We start from the raw sequence: 22,142 nt of genomic DNA, 5'->3' as shown, positions 1-22,142 counted from the left end.
GGGACCATAGCCCATCTAGACCATACCCAAGGTGAGACCATCCAAGCATTGAACTGCAGGCACACAACGTATCAGCCTCTGTATAGATTTGGCCACAGCATATCACACATAAAAACATGAGCAAACAGTTCCCAGAGGAATCTGCCCCAGAAGTTTATTTGAGTTTGGTGTATTAAATTAGTTGATTGCTTCTCACAACCAGCTGAAGTCTCAAAGTGATTTACAGGACGAGAAATAAAATTAAGGAAGGAAAATATATAACCAAGCATTTGTTAAAGTAGTAACAATGCAATAGGCATATAGGACAGCACTGCTGTTGTTTTAATCATCTAAAAACATAAAAGTATCCACCACCACCCAACACAAGAATGAACACCAAACAGCCACCATGTCATAGGATTGGTTAGGAGGGGTGGGACTTACTTGGCCCACCCCAATATTTTATTCAAGTTGGGACCCCTGCTGAGCTGACTTCCTAAAATCAACCTCCAGTTTCTACTATAAAGATTGCCACACTTTCCCTGCATTTGGGGGCTCATGTTAGGATGGATATTAGAAGTTGATCTAAAAGTCCCTGGCTGAAGATGAATCCCTAGAAACACTTTCCTGGGAGAAAGCGCCATGGAAGTCAATGACCCTTACTTCTGAGTAGGCAGGCATAGGATTGCACTGCTGAGTGACGCAATTTATCTATTTCTGAAACAAAACCACGCCGTCCTACGAAGTATAGGCTGGGCCGAGAGAATGATGAGAGCTACTTTTCACTTTTTCTTGCTCATTCACACTTTTTAAAATATTTTTCATTGCGTTCCGAATGCGTCGCTTTCCCGGAGCCCTCCGAATACTGTCCACGACGCCTTCCTTCATTCCTTTCTTTTCTCCTCGCGGGTAAAGGGCGGGAGCGCCCCGCCCCTCACTCTCCCTCCGAGCCAATCAGGCTCTCTTCTTCGCCACGCCGTTCAACTTTCCCGGGGAGAGCCGCGGCGGGCGCGAGCGCTGGCTTGCAGCCTGGGAGGAGCAGCGCTCCAACACGCACCTCGGTGGTCGCTTTAGCTCCTCGCGCCGGCGACCAATTGCACCTCGCGCCGCCTGCGAGGCGCGCGAGTCCCGGCAGCGGCTCCTGCCTTTTCCCTCCGAGACCCTAAACTGAAGAAGCCCCGCCTCGAGCGGACCGTCTCGTCGCCCCCCGCTCGACAAGAGCCCCCCTGGAGGAGGCGAGCGCCCCTCGCCATTTGCCAGCTGCCCGCCCAGGCGCCACAAACCCGCCCTCGGCTCCCCTCACTCCCTGGGCACCTGCTGCCAGCCCTTCCCGCTTCTTCACCCGCGGAACCACTGACAATTCCCACGCCCGCCGCCGGCGCCTCAGTTCCGAAGTCCCATTCATAGGCTGGCTTTCCAGAGGCGCGCGCGCGTCGCCGGCCCCGGCAGCAGCCCCACGCCCACCTCCCCTCAGCTTTCGCCAGCGCCGGATGCTTCTCTCGGCGGCGGCGGCCAGGCAGCCCTCCTGAACGCCTTCGCCGGGGCTGAGGGGACGACCGCCGCCTCTTCCTCGCGTTCCTCCTCCTCCTCAGGCGCGAACAAAGGGATTTGGCCGGCGCACGAGGCGAGGGGCTCCGTCCGGATGCGGTGAGCGCGAGGGGCCGCCAGAGCGAGGCCGGCCGGCCGGCGTCTCGCCCCCTTGCCTTCCACCATGGGCTGCTGCTCGGGGCGCTGCACGCTGATCTTCCTCTGCACGCTGCAGCTGGTGAGTAGCTGCCCTTTGGCGAAGGAGCGCGGGGGACCAGCGGGACCCTCTCGCCTCCCTGTTCTCTCTTCCCACCCACCCAGGTCTGCTATTGATTTCCCCCTTGAATCCCGCCCGCCCTGCAGCCCAGATGAGACGGATCCCCCCGCAAGCTGCAGCTGGAGAGCTGCTCCGCCTCGCGCTCCGCCAGCAGCGCCAACTCTCCTGCAACTGACCCCGGGAGGCTGGCGAGCCCAGCCTCGCAGCCGCTGTCCCAGGTGTGGGGGGGGGGGCAGCTCCCTTCCCAGCCCCTCCTCCTGCTGGCCTCGCTTGGGCCGGGGAGCTGGGAAGTCCGTCCGGCAGCGCGAGCCCTTTCCCAGAAGGTCAATTACAGCTGTCCGCGCTTGGCGGACTCGCTTGATTCTCCCGTGCATGTCGGAGTTGCCTCGCAGGATCGCTCCCTGGAGCCACACGGCTCTTTAGCAGCTGCCACGGCCTCCCTCCGCCCTCGGCGAGAGATGTGAGGACCGAGGGCCTTTTCATGCCGCCTGGATCGTAAAGCTTTTCCTTCGCCTAGGGAATAACGATTTCTAGAAAAGCCACTGCGTGTTGCCCACAAGATCAAAAGCAATGCCAGTTCTGGTGCTCATTGCGCTTAGAGTTAGACAGTGTGTATAAATTTGCAAGTAGTCAATTGTGTTTGCTACGAAGTATGCTAGGTCCTCCCCCCTTTTTATGTTCATTGCATGATGGTGCTTTCCCATTGTAAAGGAGGATTCCAGGTAATGCTGTCTAATTCCCCACCCATCCCCCCTTTTTTTTGTCTCTTGTGTACCGTTTTTTATTCCTGCACATCCTGCACTTTGAAGGTGGATTCTCATTCTGGCTTCATTTCAAGTGAAGTGTCTGTCTGGTGTGAGGAAGAGATTTCCTCTCTCCCCTGCAGAGTGCTTAAATCAGATATTTAAATGTTGCACAGTTCTATGGAAACCTTGTTTGTTCCCATTGTATCAACTTGACAACTGGGTATTAAAACCACTTCATGATCAATGTGAGGTCAAGGTGTTCCGGAAGCACCTGATGGGGGGGGTACTGCATGCCTTTTGATGGCTTTGTGACTCAAAGATGAAATCTTACCTCTGCTCACAGCTGAGACATGTTCCTCCCCCTACTGAAGTTGCAATTTGTAACATCATTTAAAGGCTGTTGTCAAAGGGCTGCTTTTGTTTGGGTTTGACACTTGGTTTTCATGTTATCAAGAGTCACTGCTTTGTTTCTTTCAAACAAGATAAAATGAAGAGAGCTTTATGTGTATTTGGTTGATAGCACCACTGAGATGAATATTTTGCTCTAGGTCCACGGTGGCTGCATGGCAAAGGGCCTGGTTTATGCTGGATGGTGCATCCAGTCTCACCCTTTGGCTTGCCCTGACTGTGTGTGTGCATGCCTCTGTGGCATATAACTTCATTTCTACTTGTGGGGTTTCCATTCCTTGTTGAAGCTGATATAACTATTCCAGTGCAAATAGCTGTTGAAAGATTTGACTCTCAACTCAGACCCATTGAGATGGAAAGAGAATACAGCTCATTGGTAGAGCATCTGCTTTGCATGCAGGAGGTCCCAAGCTCCGTCCCTTCAGCAGATAGAAGTGGGAGAGAACCTTGCTTCAAACCCTGAAGACAGTGTCAATGCAGACAGTGCAAAGCTCAATGGACCCAATGCTCTGGCTCCATGTAAGGCAGCTTCCTATGTCCCTAATGTGGCTTACTCCCATGTCAGTTGATAGAATTGCAGCCTAAAAGAGCATGGCTCCTTCCACAGTTTATTGGCCTTTAGTTGCTGTGGAACAATTGTGGATATCTTGTGGTTCAACCTATGACTGGCTGGGCTGGATGGGGGTTGGAGTCCATCAACATCTGGAGGGCTACAGGTTCCCCATCCCTGTTGTAGAACATTGTTTCAGTTCTATTAACTTGATAGCTTGTGCACATAGTATGGTTTTCCTCTTGATAATAGGCAGGGGCTAAGAAGGTTCAAATGCTTGCTCTGGAATAAATAGGCAGGGTTAAGGAAAGATTATTTCATGAGTTTTTGTTGTAGCACAGCATAATGTCCTTGTGGAATCACATGGTATGTTTTGATCTAATTTTTAAAATGCTCTATTGAATATTGGTTTGAATTGATTCTGTTTAATTGTGTGTGTGTGTGTGTGTGTATAATCATATTAAACAGTACAAAAATATACAGATAAATTACAGAAATTGATTGGTGATAACTGTGCTTTCCCTAAATGGCTCCTGTTGGTTGTACTTGTACTAGGTGGTGTGTTTATCTCTGATTAGTATTAATTTTTCAGTGGTGGCTGGAGCTGTTTCAAGAGAGGCAGTCGGAGAGTATGGCATAACTGTAAGCTGACATCTGAGGTGCCCTGGATGTTGTCATAAAATGGAATGAATTGTACAGCAGTGTTAGAAATCCAGATGGACAAGCTAGGGGACAAATGGCACCTTGAGCCTTGGTTACAGTTGCTACAACAGAATGCCTGTTTGCCGGGGGTTAGACTAGATGACCCTTGGAATCCCTTCCAATGCAACACAATCATCAACAATGTAGATGAAGAAGTTTCTATATAAAAAGTCCACAGTTTTATGTGACTATCAGAAACAAAAATATGTAGACATCACCTGAGCATTCAGGCAGTTCGCCATTCTTTGTAAATATGGAATTGTCAATTGTGTATTGGGCAAGTGTGCCATATGGCTGTGTGTAACTCACAGCTCCATGGGTAATGTCTATTCCAAAAGTGATATACACATGTATAGACTTTTCTATTGTCTGGAATGGAAATCCCTTCAAACCAGTTTTAAGTAGTACAGCTGCCCTCCTATTGAGAACTCTGTACTTAGACTGCATCATACTAAGCTACAGATAAGTATTCAGTGCTCAATGTAAGGGCAAGAAGAATATAATTTCTAATGTAATAACCAACTTTATTTCAGCATGATTCTGTTGCTCCAGTTCTACATCTCCCTCCTTCTGATTTCAACAAGCCCCAACTCTATAATTTTCCTTTTAAGTTATGCTGAGAATGGGAAAACAATGTCTCCATTCACATGTAGTAGTAAAATTGTTTCCTTGCTGCTTTCATATCTATTATCTTCACATTATAGGCATATGTGGGTGGGAAGTGTATCCAAGCTGTTGGAAGTGAATGCAAATGGAGTGGGAAATTCTCTAAACCAGAGCTCCTCAAATTATGGTCCACAGAGACTATGCCTGGTTACATACTTAATTTGTTCCGGAGGTCTGTTCTTAACATGAAACTGTTCTTAACCTGAAGCACCACTTTAGCTAATGGGGCCTCCCGCTGTTGCCACGCCGCTGGAGCACGATTTCTGTTCTCATCCTGAAGCAAAGTTCTTAACCTGAGGTACTATTTCTGGGTTAGCAGAGTCTGTAACCTGAAGCGTATGTAACCTGAAGCGTATGTAACCTGAGGTACCACTGTACTGGTCTGCAGGAAAGTTGCAGAGCTGTTAATAATATGTGTACTTGGCCCTGTATTACTTTAATATTTAGTGACAATGGAGATCAAGGCTCTTTTGACAGGACTGGATTTATCAAACAGGCTAACAAGAACTTGAACTAGGGCCTGTGACTTTCATAATACAATGCTGGCGCAGTCTAATATTTTTCTCATTAAAATTTACCATTTGAAGAGGCATTTCTCAGTAGTCTGGGATAGGACTGATGGTTTTCATAATATTGCACTTTTTAAATGTAAGTGTTAGTGCTGAATAAAAAGAAGTTTATTAAGTGGTCTGTCAAGACCCCCAACAATTTTCAAGTAGGGATGGGACTTGAGATCAGCTGCTCTAAACCTTCATTTCCCCAACTGTGTAGTGGTTTTTGAGACTCTGTATAGGTACAAATGAGAACTGTTACGGTCTTTTAGGGCATAATTTTAAAAGTCACTTTGCTACTTCAAAGACAATATTAATCTAGATGTTTGTGTTTGGTAACAGAATGTAAAAAAGCAACCACAACAGTTGTTTTCATATCAACCCAAATATCAACATCCATTTGTGTGATTTGGAACAGGGCAGATCAGAAATCAAGAATTGGAGGTGAAGTGGCAAACCTCAGTCGTGACTGAGGAGCACAGTACTACTGCCTTGGGCCATTTGTAAGCTATATAGTATAATGTATAGTTAATACTAGAATTCCTAGCACATGTCAGCTTTGTGTGTCCCACAGAGGCTGTACCCGCAGATTGCCCAATTTCACCTTGCCACCTGCTCCCCACCCCAGTCTGCCAAAGCATCTGTTTCCTGGGCTGAAGGCAGTGCAGTTCCCATGGGAAGTGAGGCACACAAGAGCGACACACACACACTCTCTCTGTTGTGTCTTCTCATCACAGTTTTGCTCCGTTTAGCCCACCATGCAGCTGCTTGGTGGGCTGTGGAGATCTTGACTGTCAGTGCCAGTCATTTGGGAATGGGTGTGTGCGCGAAGGGATTGCCCTCTATTGTGTGCAAGCACATGAGCCCACCACAGGCCTTGAGCCAGAATGGTTGTCTGCCTCTGACCTAGCACCTTCTTTTGCTCTCAGCTAATTATTTGGTACATACAACAGCTGGGTATGATTTCCCCTGCATTTGCTCAGTGCAGGGTTGATGTATATTTTTGCTCTTCCTCTCTTTTCTATCTGAAAAGTCCAGTTCAATACATGCAAATGCACTGAAAAAGAAAAATGTTGACGACAACCTACAAAAAGTAGGCACTTGTGAATTAAGCATGTTTCCTTGTCAAAAAAATCTCAGTTCAAAAACTCTTGAAGGCAACATTTCCCTTAACATAATTACAAAGTGTTATTTGGATAAATGTTTTAACACCAAGGCTCCTTTATCTCTGTAGGGTAGAAAGCAAAAGCAAAATCTGCCTGAGTACCTTTGCTAAGATTCAGCTGGTAGCCATCCTCTTTCTTTTCAAGCTGGAGTTAATATTCCCCCTCATCTGTCCCATCCCCCCCCAGCATATGGTTTAGACACATAGCAGACCTATGCTCACAATGAGACTACTTCTAAGTAAACATGCATAGTTTTGCTTTCAGTTAAAATTGGGCCCACTTGAGGTAAACTGACTGTTCCAGGAATGTGGCAAATGTAACCTCTGAACAGAAACATCCATATATATGACAGGAATTTCTTCAATTGCAATAGCTTAAAATTGATGGAAATCGCTGATTTGTCACTCTAGCTGCATCAGTGGATGAGTTAATTTAGACTTCACATTCCCTTCATGATTTCAGGCTTGTATATACCCAGAGATGGTTCCTAGTGTGTTGTGCAGAGTAAATTGCTATAGTCAACTTTCTGTGTTGCAAATTGCTGTTGGAATCCTCCCTTTGGACCAGGGTGTCTTCAAGTGCAAATGGGTGTCTGCTGGAGGTTATCTGGAGAACTGATTCAAATTTCAGGCTTGTACTTCCAGCAGTGAAGGAGGCCAGCCTGTATTCCAATTGAGAAGCTTTAGACTGCAGGTGGGAATTTGTGTGACTTAAATATTCTCCACGCTAAAGAAATAGATATACAGAGTCCTCTACATTGAAAGCAAGATGCCAGGGAGAAGAGTTTTCTTCTTGACTTCTAGATTCTAAGACTTATTGTATGGAGGAGCTTTTACTCATGAGATCCACCTACCAAAGGTGCTGGCTCCAGGGGGTTGAAGGCGCTGTAGACCCCCTCAGTGTTGTATTTTGAGGGGGGCAGGCTCCCCCATTGTTGGAGCCAGGCATGGTTGGGTCCACTCAATGTACTTCAGAAGTTGGCACCTTTGTCAGTCTAAAAAAGCTCAGATAAGAAATAGAAATTACGCTTGTGTTGTATGTAAGAACTAGATCATATTCTTGTTAATTTACATCTGAGTTGCAGAAAAGTGTATATATTGTAGTGCTGCATTTACAAAAAGTAACCTCTCTTTGCTTCTTTTTCAAATAATTTTTGCCACTGAATAATTCACTCCATTGAGGTAATCTTTCTTTACAGTGTACATTAAATGTATTATTTATATTCATAAATTCAGACACAGCTGTGAATATCTAGGAGATATGACTGTGCTCCCCTGTAACAAAAATTTAAATAATTACATTTTTTTAAAATGCAAAGGGCTTCGAGGAAATGTAAGGAGAGTTAATTGAAGATGTTTGACTTCCCTGTCTTGGGAACCTAGAAACAAAATCTGGGTTTTAAAAAAATTATTTTGCCTCCATTCATATATATTATAATGTCTGATTTGCAAACAATAAATATCATCTGACTAAACCATTTCCTTTTGGGGGGGAGGGAACCCAGCCCGTTGCCCTAATTCTGCTAAACTTTGATTAAGTTCAAGAGGAAACAAGGTAGCTTCAACTAGCTCTATGTATGTATACCCTGAAGTAAGTCTTGCTGACTTGAGGGGGGCTTATTCCTGGGTAAGTGTATATAGGATTGCTGTTCAATCTCAGGACTATTTTTAACTAGATTGAGGCCACTCTTGTTGTTATACCTATTTTCAATGTCTGTGCTGAAAAAAGTGGCTAAAAAATATTACACACACACACAATTGTGGTACATGGCGTTGGTAATTAGCTGACACAAGTGATGTTGGAAGTTCTAGGTCAGTTGTTGGTAGATTGTTCATTCCCTGCCTCCCTCCTGTGAAGGGGGTGAAATGTCATGTCTTTGTGTTGCCAGGGTAAGCTGTTGTTCATGACAGAAGGGCAGAGGGTAGCTTAGAGCTGCTGTTTTCAGCATCAGCTCCATATTTCTTAGAATATGCAATTCTACCCTAAGATGAGTCAAAGCATTTCTGTCCAAAATATGAAAAGTGATTACTCTTGAGATATTTATTCTTCATTCCATTAAATGGGCATGTGAGCAAGCCCTTCGATGAAATTGTGAATCTGATTATATCAAAATAATTTAAAGTAAGGTTACCAGACGTCCATGTTTCCTGGGGACAGTCCCCGGATTTACAAATGAGGCCCCATACAAAATCAATTGAAGTTGAAAAGTGTCCCTGTATTCATTGAAAAAAATCTGGTAACCTTAATTTAAAGCTTTCTTTACTCAAGGAGTTATCAGAGAATTTAGAATTATATTCTGTTTCTCTCTCCACGAATTGCAATTCCCTATGCTGGAGCAATGCTAAAGGCAATATCACAGTTTTTAGTGTGATCTTTTATTTGCTTTCTTGGCTGCTTGCACTCAGTTATATCCTTATGATCTTGCTAGGAATCTGTGCCTTATGGCAGTTTCTGTGAAACTACCATCTACCCCCCTCCCCCACTCCCACAAGGGACCTTCAGCATCTTGAGTATATACTTTGGGGGCAGCTCTTCCTCTGCGATTACGTTGCTCATTCTCATTTTAAAGATAGAATTGCTAACATTGTCACTCATATTATGCCTTACCGTTTTCTCAGATATGGAACTATAGTTAAGATTTATTGCACGTATCTCAGTTCTGCTGTTTATCAACAGAGAATGCATAGAAAATAGCCATTTGCTGAATGCAATGACCCCAGTTAGGGATAATAAAACAAGCCAAATAATAAATTAGATGCTGGAGTTAACATCTGAGAAATTTACAGCATTGCCCAATCCAAACATTCAACATATCCAGAACACTCATGGGGGAGGAGACTATTAGTTCATATTGCTAAAGTCATGCTGCATCATGCACTATTGGGACACGGGTGGCGCTGTGGGTTAAACCACAGAGCCTAGGACTTGCCGATCAGAAGGTCGGTGGTTTGAATCCCCGCGATGGGGTGAGCTCACATTGTTCAGTCCCAGCTCCTGCCAACCTAGCAGTTCAAAAGCACGTCAAAGTGCAAGTAGATAAATAGGTACCGCTCCAGCGGGAAGGTAAATGGCGTTTCCGTGCGCTGCTCTGGTTCGCCAGAAGCAGCTTAGTCATGCTGGCCACATGACCCGGAAGCTGTACGCCGGCTCCCTCGGCCAGTAAAGCGAGATGAGCGCCGCAACCCCAGAGTCGGCCACGACTGGACCTAATGGTCAGGGATCCCTCATCATGCACTATACAGTGAATGTGAAAAAGCTTCCTTTTTAATTTTTTTTGCCTGGATTTAAGTAGTTACCGACATGCATGGATTATTTTAACTGTGCCAAACATGTGATTTCCACCAACTAGCTGATTTTAAGGACTATTTTCCCACAGAAACGCAGAATTGTAGAGTTGGAAGAGACTACGAGAATCATCTATTCCAACCTCCCTAATTGCAGGAATCTGCTACCCAATGTGGGGCTTGGACCCATATCTCTTCATGTGCCTTTTGTGGCATTTTCGCCCACAGTGTTGTTTCTTGCCTTCTTTTGGATTTCAAAAAATGAATATATTAGGAGGACTCATTTTTTGTTCGCTTATTTATTAAATTTATATACAGTGGTACCTCTGGTTACGTACTTAATTCGTTCCGGAGGTCCATTCTTAACCTGAAACTGTTCTTAACCTGAAGCACCACTTTAGCTAATGGGGCCTCCCGCTGCTGCCGTGCCGCCAGAGCACGATTTTTGTTCTCATCCTGAAGCAAAGTTCTTAACCTGAGGTACTATTTCTGGGTTAGTGGAGTCTATAGCCTGAAGTGTATGTAACCTGAAGCGTATGTAACCTGAGGTACCACTGTACCACCCTTCATCTGATGACCGCAGGGCAGTTTACAGGGAACCAGGCAGAGGGCCTTCTTGGTAGTGGTGCTTGCCTTGTGGAACGCTCTCCCACCAGATGTCAAGGAAATAAGCAACTATCTGGCGTTTAGAAGATATCTGAAGGCAACCCTGTTTAGGGAAGTTTTCAATGACTGAAGTTTTATTGTATTTTTAATATATTGTTGGAAGCCACCCAGAGTGACTGGGGAAACTCAGCCAGATGGGCAAGGTATAAATTATTATTATTACTGTATTATTATTATTATTATTATTATTATTACAATTACAATACATTATAGGTTTACTGGACGAAGTCCTAATCTGAAGGTTGAGTGGGTCAGCTGGACTAGTAGTGCTTTTTGAAACAGTGAACTGAACCCCAGGAAAGCAGATAGACCTGGAGCAGCCCGTTTGCAAGTGCAATTCTGTTTTCTTTCATAAATAGCCACACGTTATTTCCAGTGTCTAAGGCGTTCCCCCGCCCCACAAAATAATATCCCATAGTTATATATAAAGAGCCTGGAACAGAGAAGCTTATAGCCTAATTCTTCAAAGAACTTCCATTTGCAGCTCTTCACTTGAAACAATGGAAAATGGCAATGTTTAGTACTTTTCAGAAGGCACTTAACTACTGTAACCATGCCACTGAATAGGTTGTGTAAGTGCAGGCACTATTAGGTAGGACCATTAGATGAAGTCATTGAACCATCAGGAGGCTGGATGTGGGGGAGGAACTGTGTTTTTTCTAATCTAAAAATGTTGCGGTTGAGCATACACACTGGGATCATCCTCTGGGGAAGATTTCTTTCAAACATACCAAGCCTGCCAGCACTACTATCTAGCATTTCACTACTATGAGGGTTTCACTTTGTAATGTTTCACAGATATTGACACCATGCTGTGTATCTTGGGTCATCTATTATTAACATACAAGCAATTTTGCCTGGCTAAAAGTATGTTCTCATTATTCATACTTCTTTTAACCCCCTCTGCTGTTGGAAGACTCCTGCTGCCTACTGCTGCTACAGTATTTATTTTTATGCCTGGGATACAAAATCATCTTGAATGTACACAAAGCAAGCTCACTATTGATTTTCCTAGAAGTGTCCCAGATTTTGATCCTATCCGGTTTTGTAATCAGAAAAGGCTTCTACCTTAACTGCTGTAAACTTGCCTTTGCAAAAAAAGATAATTTCTGTGTTCCCCTGTCAGATTTGTTGCACTCTGCACGCCTAATGGTAAAACAAATATTGAGTGAGGTTTCCCCTGCTATCACTGCAAGCAAGAAACAACCATTAATCGGTAGTAAGCCCATGCTTTTTAACATCTACAATGAACCTGCTGGGAGAAGTCATTCAGAGGTTTGGGGCTGAAATGCCATCAACGTGCAGATAACACCCACTCTGCCTTGCTTTTCCATCTGCCTGTCCCAAGAATTTCATGGAACCTTAAAGACTAATGCATTTATTATGTTCATAGTAGGCTTCATTGCAGTAACAGCAAACTGCTGATCACGTTGTGATTGTGCCAACTACAATTTCAACATCTTTTTTTACATGCACTTCTGCCAAGTTAGGTATTCCCCATGCTATACCTGTGCATTTGATTCCCCATTCTACTGCTATTCTCTTTTGAATTTATTTCTCTCTATAAATTCTCTATTGAATTTATTTAAAACTCTAATACAACAGTAATTTTTTGGGTGGGGGCAGCCTATTTATGGGCCTGGGTCATAGCAGGTGCCAAAGAAAGGCATTCTCTTATGCACGTGACAAAAGGGGAAATGCTATTTTAAAAGGATTCCTTCCACTTGCAGCTTTAAAAATACATGTATTAAAAAGGATTCCCAGTTGATTGGTCACAACAAAATACATTTTGATCAATTAGTCTAGTCAAATAAATTTAGCCATCAGGCAGGAGGGAATATTCATGGAAGACAAGACAATAAAAATCTACTAGTGTTCAGTATCCAAAACAATGTGTCCCTGATTACCAGTTGGTGAGGATCACAACTGAGGAGAGTGTGATTGTGCTCATCTTCTGCTTGCGGGCTTTGCATAGGCATTTGGTGAGAACAGAATGCTAATACAAGTGGGCCTTTTGGGTTGACCCACTAGGGCCCTCCTTACTTTCTCATCTTCCCACAAAATGTCTAAGAAGTCAAAAAGAGAAACCTTTGATTGCTTTTAATAAAGATGTGCCGTATATGTATATGTGCCAGTCTTTTAGTGTTAGAACGTTATCTGCCACTGACAACTTTGCGGTGAGGGAGCTGAATGGGCTTCTTGCTGTTGCTATGCCATCCAGCCTAGCCTACAATTATTTTAGAAGCTTTTAGTAGGGCATCTAAAAATCTTTAGGTCTTGGTCATCTTTCAGAAAATTAACAGAGCTGAAATGGCAATAGCTGTTTCAGCTCAGCTTCAGATCTGTTGAGTTAAAAAATAAAACTGGGCATGTCTGTGACAGAGCTCTTCAGGCTCCCAGATCTTCCTATTGCTCATATTATGCTGATTTTCCTGTTCTCCTTTGGTCTTGTCTCATAGACTACTGAAGTAGATGAAAGATATACATTGGAAGTAAGTGTAGGTAGCTAACGCTGTAGTTTTGTTAGGGAGCTTCATTATAGAAACTGTGAGAAGCACAGTTTAGTGTTCTCTGATCCAATCAGAATCTCAGACATAACTTTATAGTTAACATTCTTTTTCAGAAAATCAAAACCTACATTTGTCCAGAATCATTATTTAATGATTCGTGCAAGAGCACCAGGTGCTGTATTAGTGACATACTTAACTTTTCAGCAGGTATGAATATTCCTAAGGAAATCTGCCTTTCACAGCCAGGAGCTATAACAGCTTTATCGTAGCTCTGTAAAACTGGTATCACTTCTAGCTGTTAATGGCAGATTGGGAATGTTCTTGTCCCCTGCTCCTTCATTGATGGCACTGTACAAAGTATAACTGAGATATCATCACACATAAGCACACAGCTTGCAGGGGTTGCCACTCACCTGTATTAAACTGGGATAGTATGGGGACTGAAAATGCCTGGCAGTCTATGGTTTTGGAGAGCAAGGCTTTCCAAACTACCGTATTTTTCGCTCTATAACACGCACCCGACCATAACACGCACGTAGTTTTTAGAGGAGGAAAATCCGTAGGCATGCCACCCGCAGGCATTCCCTCCATAACACGCACAGACATTTCCCCTTACTTTCTAGGAGGAAAAAAGTGAGTGTTATGGTGCAAAAAATACGGTATGTGCCATGCGAACGCTCCCCACACTCCTTCCGGGGCTGGAAAGTGGTTAGTTTAGCCTCTGTTTTGCTAGTAAAATTGAATTACTGTGTCGCAAAATGATGTGGAACTGAAGTACTACTGTGTTGAGAAATGATGCATGTCTAAAAAGTGTGTCACCAACATGAAAAGTTTGGAAAGCTTTTAAATATTTTAAGTACAGTGGTACCTCGGGTTAAGAACTTAATTCCTTCTGGAGGTCCATTCTTAACCTGAAACCTAGCTCCTCAAATTATGGTCCACAGAGACTACAGTGGTACCTCTGGTTACGTACTTAATTCGTTCCGGAGGTTCGTTCTTAACATGAAACTGTTCTTAACCTGAAGCACCACTTTAGCTAATGGGGCCTCCCGCTGCCGCTGTGCAGCCACCGCACAATTTCTGTTCTCATCCTGAAGCGAAGTTCTTAACCCGAGGTACTATTTCTGGGTTAGCGGAGTCTGTAACCTGAAGCGTCTGTAACCCAAGGTACCACTGTACTGTACAATAAAATAGATAAGATCAGGAAATGGTTGGGGGAGAAAGAAAACAGATTAGAAGCAGGGTTGTGTAACTTTGTTGACTTTCTATGTCATCAAATAAGTGAATTATATCAAAATTACCATGGATGAGTTTCTAATTGTATTAAAAAGAATGTTTTATTTACATATAAGAGAAAGGTAAATTCCATGTGTCTTGGCAGAGAGAGGTCGTGTTTACACTAGAACATCTGATCTCCCCTCCAACCCCTACTTGCCCAGGTTTATAACTTGCAGCTGCCCACCCCCCCACACACTTGTCAGTGTCTTTCCACTTAAGTGGCATATGTTATCCTTCACATACCAGCATGGTTCGTTTTAAAACATAACACATGAAATATTAGTACATATTGACAGATAACAATCTAATTAAATGCAGGCAGGAAATAAATGTAAACCATGCAATTGCTATGTCTCAGAAATACTTCAATTACAGATTTTAATGGCTAGATCATGGTTGCCATTTGTTACAGCACATTGGGAAGTAATTATCAATGCTTGAATGGAAACAGAAAATGTAGAGGCCGGATTTGAGGTGGGTGGAAGGGGGGGGGGAGAGAAAACAATAGAAGAAATGAAACAATAATGTTGAGAAAGGAAAAGGAAGCAGCTTTCCAATGCAAATACGATTCTGCATCTCTTATTTATGTTGCCTAAGGAAACTACCCAACAGAAGTCCTCTTGCACTGTATATGTGAGGGCGTTCTAGTGGCTTGTGCCTTAAATTTTTTCATGGTGCAGTAGAGAGAATTGCCTGGTAATGCTGAGACTTGGATGAAGCTCATGCATGCTGCTCCTATTTCCCACTACATACAGGTTTTATATTAGCTTCCTGAAGGTAGAAAGGTAATGTTAGTGCTAATTGTTGCCACTCTTAGTTTTTACTATGTTTATCTTGTCTGTATTTGAGCTTTGCATCGTAATGTCATGGACTGTGCCTCTTGCGTTTCAAAGTGTTTGGCCTCACTGTTTACAGTCTCTCTATATAATATATATCTGCCAGCTGAGTATAACACTTCATGCATCTGATCAAGTGGATTCTAGTCCATGAAAGTTTATGATGCAATAACTCTTTTAGTCTTTAAGGTACTGCAAGACTCTTTTTTGTTTTTGTTGTAGCAAACTGACACCGCTACCTCCTCCTGAATGAATGGAGGTTGTGCTTGATGGATTGCATTGTTAACTCTCTTGCTTAACAAGACTTAAGAGTGAAAGTCCTGTAGAAAATTGCACTAAGTCTCCATTTGCATGCAGATGATTGATAATGAAGGGACCATGGGCTGCTCAGCTTCCTCATATAGCACATTTGTATTAAGATAATTGAAAAGGCCATCCACTTAAGATATCTGATTGGTATGGTTTGTGTTTGTGTTTATGCAGCTTATACTTCACCGTGTTATAAATATTAAATACCAGGCTAGTAAGCATCATAACTGTGCTCCTTTTATAGATGAGAGAAGTGATTTTCTTAAGGCCATGTTTGGTGCTGATGTCAGAGCGGGAGCCTAGGATTTATTAATGGCTGACATTTCTTCCTCATATAACTGGGATGTACCCATCAATGTCTATTAAGCTGACTAGGCTAACAATTATGACCTGGTGTGAACGAGCCTACCTCCTTAATAAATCTTCACTCAGTTTGCACTGTCTCTAGTGACCTAATCAGATTAGTTTTATTTTTGCCTTTTAGTTTCGAATGGCCAGAGCATTGTAGGTGGGGGTGCTCCTTTGATGCTGACTAGTGACCACTTCTCCTGTACCTGTTGGCCTAAAAGTAAGCAGTTAGAGGTTATTGCAAGTTATCCCCTTCATTACTTCAGGAATCTCCACCCACCCAAAAGAAGAGAGGCACTTTTTAAAAGTTTTTGGTCAGGCTTCTGCTTTGATGAGGTGTTGCCAGCATCATCATGCCTCACCTTTGAGATACATGTCAGGGTTGCCCAGGGTCAATAGGGAGAGTGGTGGTGACCATGGCTGCTGCAGCTGTCTTATCCAGCACTTTCTCAGCACTCTGCATGTGCAATAAATTTTAAAAAATGCTTTTGGAGTCAGTTGACTAGAGATTCAGGTTGCATGATACAACAGACTAGATGGTGCCCTTGCAGCTCAAAGCTAAGTCTCTCAGCTCTGCTTTCAAAACCAATTTAATGGTCCAGAATATAAGGTACTGGAGGCTGACTCCTGGGGCTCCTGGTTCAAGAACCTTCCCAGTACAGTGGTACCTCGAGTTAAGTACTTAATTCATTCTGGAGGCCCTCCTTAACCTGAAACTGTTCTTAACCTGAAGCGCCACTTTAGCTAATGGGGCCTCCTGCTGCTGCTGCGCTGCTGGAGCACGATTTCTGTTCTCATCCTGAAGCAAAGTTCTTAACCCGAGGTACCCGAGGTACTATTTCTGGGTTAGCGGAATCTGTAACCTGAAGCGTCTGTAACCTGAAGCGTCTGTAACCCGAGGTACCACTGTACCTTGCATTCTAGAGCAAAGCCAGATGGCTATCTGAAACATATTAGGTTGTTCTAAAATGGAAAATCAACATGTGTGCACGCATACAGTATGCATATGTAATTGCTCTGCATGTATGCATTTGCAATTACTCTGCAAGTGTGTTTAGGCCTATGGATTCTGGCCTATATTTTAAAGCTGTTTAAATATAGCACTAGAACTGGATGTGGGTCATTCAGTTACAGTAGTCTGCAATTTGTCATACAATGTATTCCTTGGTCACTTAGCAGAAAAGGAATTGCAGCTGTGCTCTCTGAGACATAAGAGAGTATATCTCAGATTCCACAAATCTGTATAATAAAGGAGCAAATGTATTTGAACATGTGCTTCAGAACAGTCATCTGGCTTATGCCAATTATTTTTAATAGGAGCTGGTGTGGTTTCCATAGCTTATTTTTTATTTAATGTGACATGTGATAGGCTTGTGCGTAAAGAAAAGGCTTTGCTTTGGTTCCTTGCTTCTGCATTTCAGTTCTTTTGCAAACATCAGTTCCCCTCCAACATCAAACCCTTATTTGTATGGCATTTTTCTAAGAATTTCATCCCCAGCACATAAAATTTCTGCAAAATGAAGTGTGGCAATTTGTGAACTACTGAAGAGACTTGGCAGTGCTTGCTAGAGAAATCTTTTGCCTTAATAAACTGCCTTTCTCATATTTTGGAAAGACACCACTTCCAGTTACCTAAAGATGAGAGCATTTATTCTCATTTTTTGCTGCTGTTAAGTATTGATTGGTGTAAATCAAAGAACTTGAAAACAAAAAGAGCCCAAAGTGTTTCCTTAACTATTGTTGTACCCACTGCTCTAGCAAACATAATGAAAGTTATTGAGCTTTCATAAAAAGAAGGTTGATCTGTTTTGAGTGGACAGTAATTAGGGGTGATCAGGGATAGGCTTACCCTGAAAATGAACTTCACTTTCCAAGTGCTCCAACTGAACACTTGAAAAACCTGATAATAACAACCTTTCCAGCTACCTTTTAATCCTTCCACTTCCTAAGAAGGTGGGGAAATCACCTTACTAAAGGAGGAGAGGTTAACAGATGATGGTACAGCTAGGTATTCTTGGGGTTTGAAAATTTAGCCAAAATAATTAAGTAAAATACCACAATAAATGGAATACAAACACCAGAAGGCAATACAGTGGTACCTCAGGTTACATACGCTTCAGGTTACATATGCTTCAGGTTACAGACTCCGCTAACCCAGAAATAGTGCTTCAGATTAATAATAATAATAATAATAATAATAATAATAATAATAATAATAATAAATAATTTATTATTTATACCCCGCCCATCTGGCTGGGCTTCCCCAGCCACTCTGGGCGGCTTCCAAAAAAAATATTAAAATACTGTAATACATCAGACATTAAAAGCTTCCCTAAACAGGGCTGCCTTCAGATGTCTTCTAAAAGTCTGCTAGTTGTTGTTCTCTTTGACATCTGGTGGGAGGGCGTTCCACAGGGAGGGCGCCACTACCGAGAAGGCCCTCTGCCTGGTTCCCTGTAACTTGGCCTCTCGCAGTGAGGGAACCGCCAGAAGGCCCTTGGTGCTGGACCTCAGTGTCTGGGTAGAACGATGGGGGTGGAGATGCTCCTTCAAAGATTAAGAACTTTGCTTCAGGATGAGAACAGAAATTGTGCTCCGGCGGCACAGCGGCAGCAGGAGGCCCCATAAGCTTAAAGTGGTGCTTCAGGTTAAGAATAGTTTCAGGTTAAGAACGGACCTCCAGAATGAATTAAGTACTTAACCCGAGGTACCACTGTACATCAAAATAAGTTGGACACATTTCTATTAATAATCTTTTCTAATAATAATTTTTCCACTTCAGACATCAGTTTGAGATTTTTCTGATCCTTTCCTGCTGGATCTTGATGTGCCCTGTGCCATACCTTGTTCTCCTTAGTTCAAGATTTCTGCAATCTGCATCCCTCATCTCTGTCAGAAGAACATACTCATTGAAATCATTGGACTTCTGAGTATGACTTAGTTGGCTATCGAGCAATAATTTTAACATAATTGAACATAAATACCTGCCAGTAACAAGTATCTTCCAGTTTGTTTTCTGCCTGTATTTCTGTTTTGCCTCATTTTGTCAAAAGAAATTGTTTATGCTTGGAAGAGCAATAGCCTGACAGCATCTTATGGATTCATTGTGATGTTCATAGTTCCCCTTCTGCCCTAATGTATATTTTATTTTAAAAAATGTGTAAACAATCAAAGGTTTGCAAGTGTTACCATGCTGTCTTTCTAAGATACAGGATGGAAAGTGCTTGAATTCAAACAAGGGAAGAGTTGGGAGTGCACTTAGAGTTTCATTCACCTATTAAAATCCCTTGAGTAGGGTTCACAAGGGGCAATGTTGGCCCTATGCTTTGCAAACCTCCCTGCATCACTCATACCTACCTGCTCCTACTACCCATCAGCTGGTGCACTGTTGGCCCAGCAAAGGAACATGGGCCAGAGGTTCCCCACCCCAGCTTTTAGTGCTTACAAACATGCAAATCAGCTTATTGATAGGCTGAACCTGAGAAGCCTTTATACAGTTTCAAAGTACAGTCACCATTAAAAAAGTATTCTTCTGTCTTCTTGGTGTGTTAAATTTACCCAGTCTTTCATATTTACAATGCAGATTTATCAGTTTATTTTGATTTTCTTTCTAGTTCCTTAAATACATCATTCTTTCAAGTTGTCAAGGCATAAAGTTCTCCAAGGATTCAAAACGATGGCAAAATAAGTGTAGATAACCTTTGCAAGCGTAATAGCTTGTTTTGAGAACAGTAAGCAGTATCCTAGAAAATAAATATGTCCTAGAAAGGGAATATTTGTAGAATTAAATGATAGCTGTTGAGCAGATGTGTTCCAGGATTAGGTATCCTCAGTTGAAATGTTTTAGCTGTTCAGTAAATATATTCAAACAATCCAAACTCTAGTTGAGTAAATGTTTCTTCTGAAAGCCGCTGTAGTCAGTTATCAGAGTAATTCTGTGACAATTAAGATGAAATGTGAGAAACTGCCAAATTATCTCTGTAGAAGCACAGTAAAATTGTTGACAATTTCTAGTGGGAAACAGATCTTTTCCTTTTAATTTGCAGAAGTTATCATAACACCCATGAAATACAGCCTTTCACCCTGCAGATCTAATTTCTAGCTTGCTTAGCCCAGAGTTCATGCATTTTTAATCTGAACCAAACAAAAAAATTAAATTAGTTTTTTAGCAGAGCCTAACTATATTTTACAATGTCCTGGTGAGCTTCCACAGCAAGGATCGTTCTATTTTATTGTGAAGAAGATTGCCTTAAAACTGTGGCTGTTTTTCAGGATTTGTAGGTTAATGAGTCAAGGAACCCCAAAGTAGTAATTTTATAGAACCGTACACATAACCTTGCATTTTACACATGATTGTTTATTCATTGTTAAGTTTAGGTTCTTATGGAGTTCAAAGTGAAAGGTCGCCAATTGCAAATCCCTGTCAAGGCAATCAACTACATCTTGCTGCCTTGCACATTTGAGTGTGTGGTGGGGGGGGGGCAATGAAATGGGTGATGCGGCATTTATGGTGGGTTGATTCATTCTCTCCCAATAAAAGTTGATTGACACTCTGTTCACGACACCCAAAATAAAATATTTTATCACAAGACACTTAATTCACTTATGAAATTTGCTGTCATGTTTGTTGTGAATAGCCACTACCTTAAATAGCTTTCAGAATGGGGTGGGCATGTTCACAGAGGATAAATCACATACCCACATAATGTGTGGATCCTTATACAGCCATAATGGCACCATACACACAGGGAGGTATTGCAAGGCTCAGGGAAACCTTAAGATTTGCAGAAGTGCAAAACATCTTTAGGAATAAACTGTGTTAATGGTGGTGGTGGAAAAACCCACCTTGAGCTCATCAAGGACTGAGCATGCTCAGTGGCCACAGAATGCTAAACACCTGTTTTTCAAGGCTAAATGCCGTGTGGGGCAACATGGAGCACATAGAAACGGTTGGGCTACAGTAGCATACTCCCCAGAAAAGCTCATATCTACATGGCGATCACGCTTGAAAAAAGCCCAAAATTGCTGCCAAGGCTTATTGCTGTGTGGGGTATGTGATCAGGAGGGAGCCTGTGGGTTTCATGGGGAAGCCCTATTTAGCACATGTAACCTAAGGAATAGGGACGTGGGTGGCGATGTTGTCTAAACCACTGAGCCTAGGGCTTGCCAATTTGAAGGTTGACGGTTTGAATCCCTGTGATGGGGTGAGCTCATGTTGCTCGGTCCCTGCTCCTGCCAACCACCAACCTAGCAGTTCGAAAGCACATCAAAGCTGTTCATTTTTCTTCTTCAAAATAGAGTCCAGCCCCCACAAGACCTGAGGGACAGTGGACCGGCCCCCTGCTGAAAAAGTTTGCTGACCCCTGGACCATAGGAACAAAGGAAGCTGCCTTGTACAGAGTGAATATTGTGATCTGCCTAACTCAGTGCACACTATATACACTTACTGGCAATGGCTCTCCAATACTTCCTCTGACTGGCTCCTCGTTGTTTACTTTGTTGGACTTTAATGTAAGGTAGTTGCTTAAAGGTTAACATTATTAACAGATGGGTGGAGGAGGGAGAGAAGAAAGGGCCAGACTCTCAGTTGAAATCAGTGAAGAAGATTTTCTGGTTCAGAAGGCAACACAGCAAAAACATTTTGTGTCTATTAATTCTTATTTTGCTGAGTATGTCTGCTTGAAATCTTGGACTGAGATTTCTGCAAACAGAAAAAGATACAATTTATTTCACATGGCTTATAGCATGCACTGTATTGGAAAATGATATACAATGAATACATTTGTAAGCAGCAGGGAAAGAAGCATTCCAGGAAAGATTTAAAGGGAGAAAGTGGCTCAGTTGCACAGGGAAAGGAGCACTGAATTTCAAATGAGCTTAAAAGAGTGGTTCCTTGAATTGTGAGAACTCATTGAAGGAACAGATACTGTATGTGAAGGTGAACAGGAGGTTTATGGAAAAGGAAGGAGAAAGTTAAAACAAAGGAAGGAGAACTCCTGCTTCAGTAAAGAAAGCTGAATGAGCTCAGTGTATGTATATATATATATAACAGTGTAAAAAAAAGAAAGGAATTGTTGTTTTTTGTTGTTATATTTGTACCCTGCCCATCTGGCTGACTTGCCCCATATAATGTGGATAGACTTGCTTGCACCATTCCCTGTTAAAAGTACCACAGGCAATATGAGCCTTTTTCTGCTAACTTCCCCCGACCAAACCAGACGGAGGTATAGGATCTCAGTCAAGAAGCTTGTCTATATTTGAGCATAATTCAGTTAACAATCCATTCCCCTGCATTCAAATGAGACCTGATTGGTCCACACCCACCCATATTTGAATTTG

At 42.6% G+C, this 22,142-nt stretch overlaps 1 protein-coding gene across 2 annotated transcripts in view; it reads left to right on the top strand.

Annotated features, from left to right (window-relative positions):
- The first annotated feature begins 1,186 nt into the window (after positions 1-1,186).
- Positions 1,187-22,142, top strand: part of NKAIN3 (sodium/potassium transporting ATPase interacting 3) — a 200,561-nt gene continuing 179,605 nt past the window's right edge. For both annotated transcript variants that reach the window (XM_081917666.1, XM_081917667.1), the window contains exon 1: positions 1,187-1,744. In XM_081917666.1, the coding sequence (XP_081773792.1) occupies positions 1,691-1,744 (54 nt within the window). In that variant the 5' untranslated portion in view covers positions 1,187-1,690. The remainder of the gene's footprint in view (positions 1,745-22,142) is intronic.

This window comes from Podarcis melisellensis (assembly GCF_964234715.1).
Source record: "Podarcis melisellensis genome assembly, chromosome: 7".
NCBI lineage: Eukaryota > Metazoa > Chordata > Lepidosauria > Squamata > Lacertidae > Podarcis > Podarcis melisellensis.
This window is presented reverse-complemented; position numbering and strand designations above follow the sequence as displayed.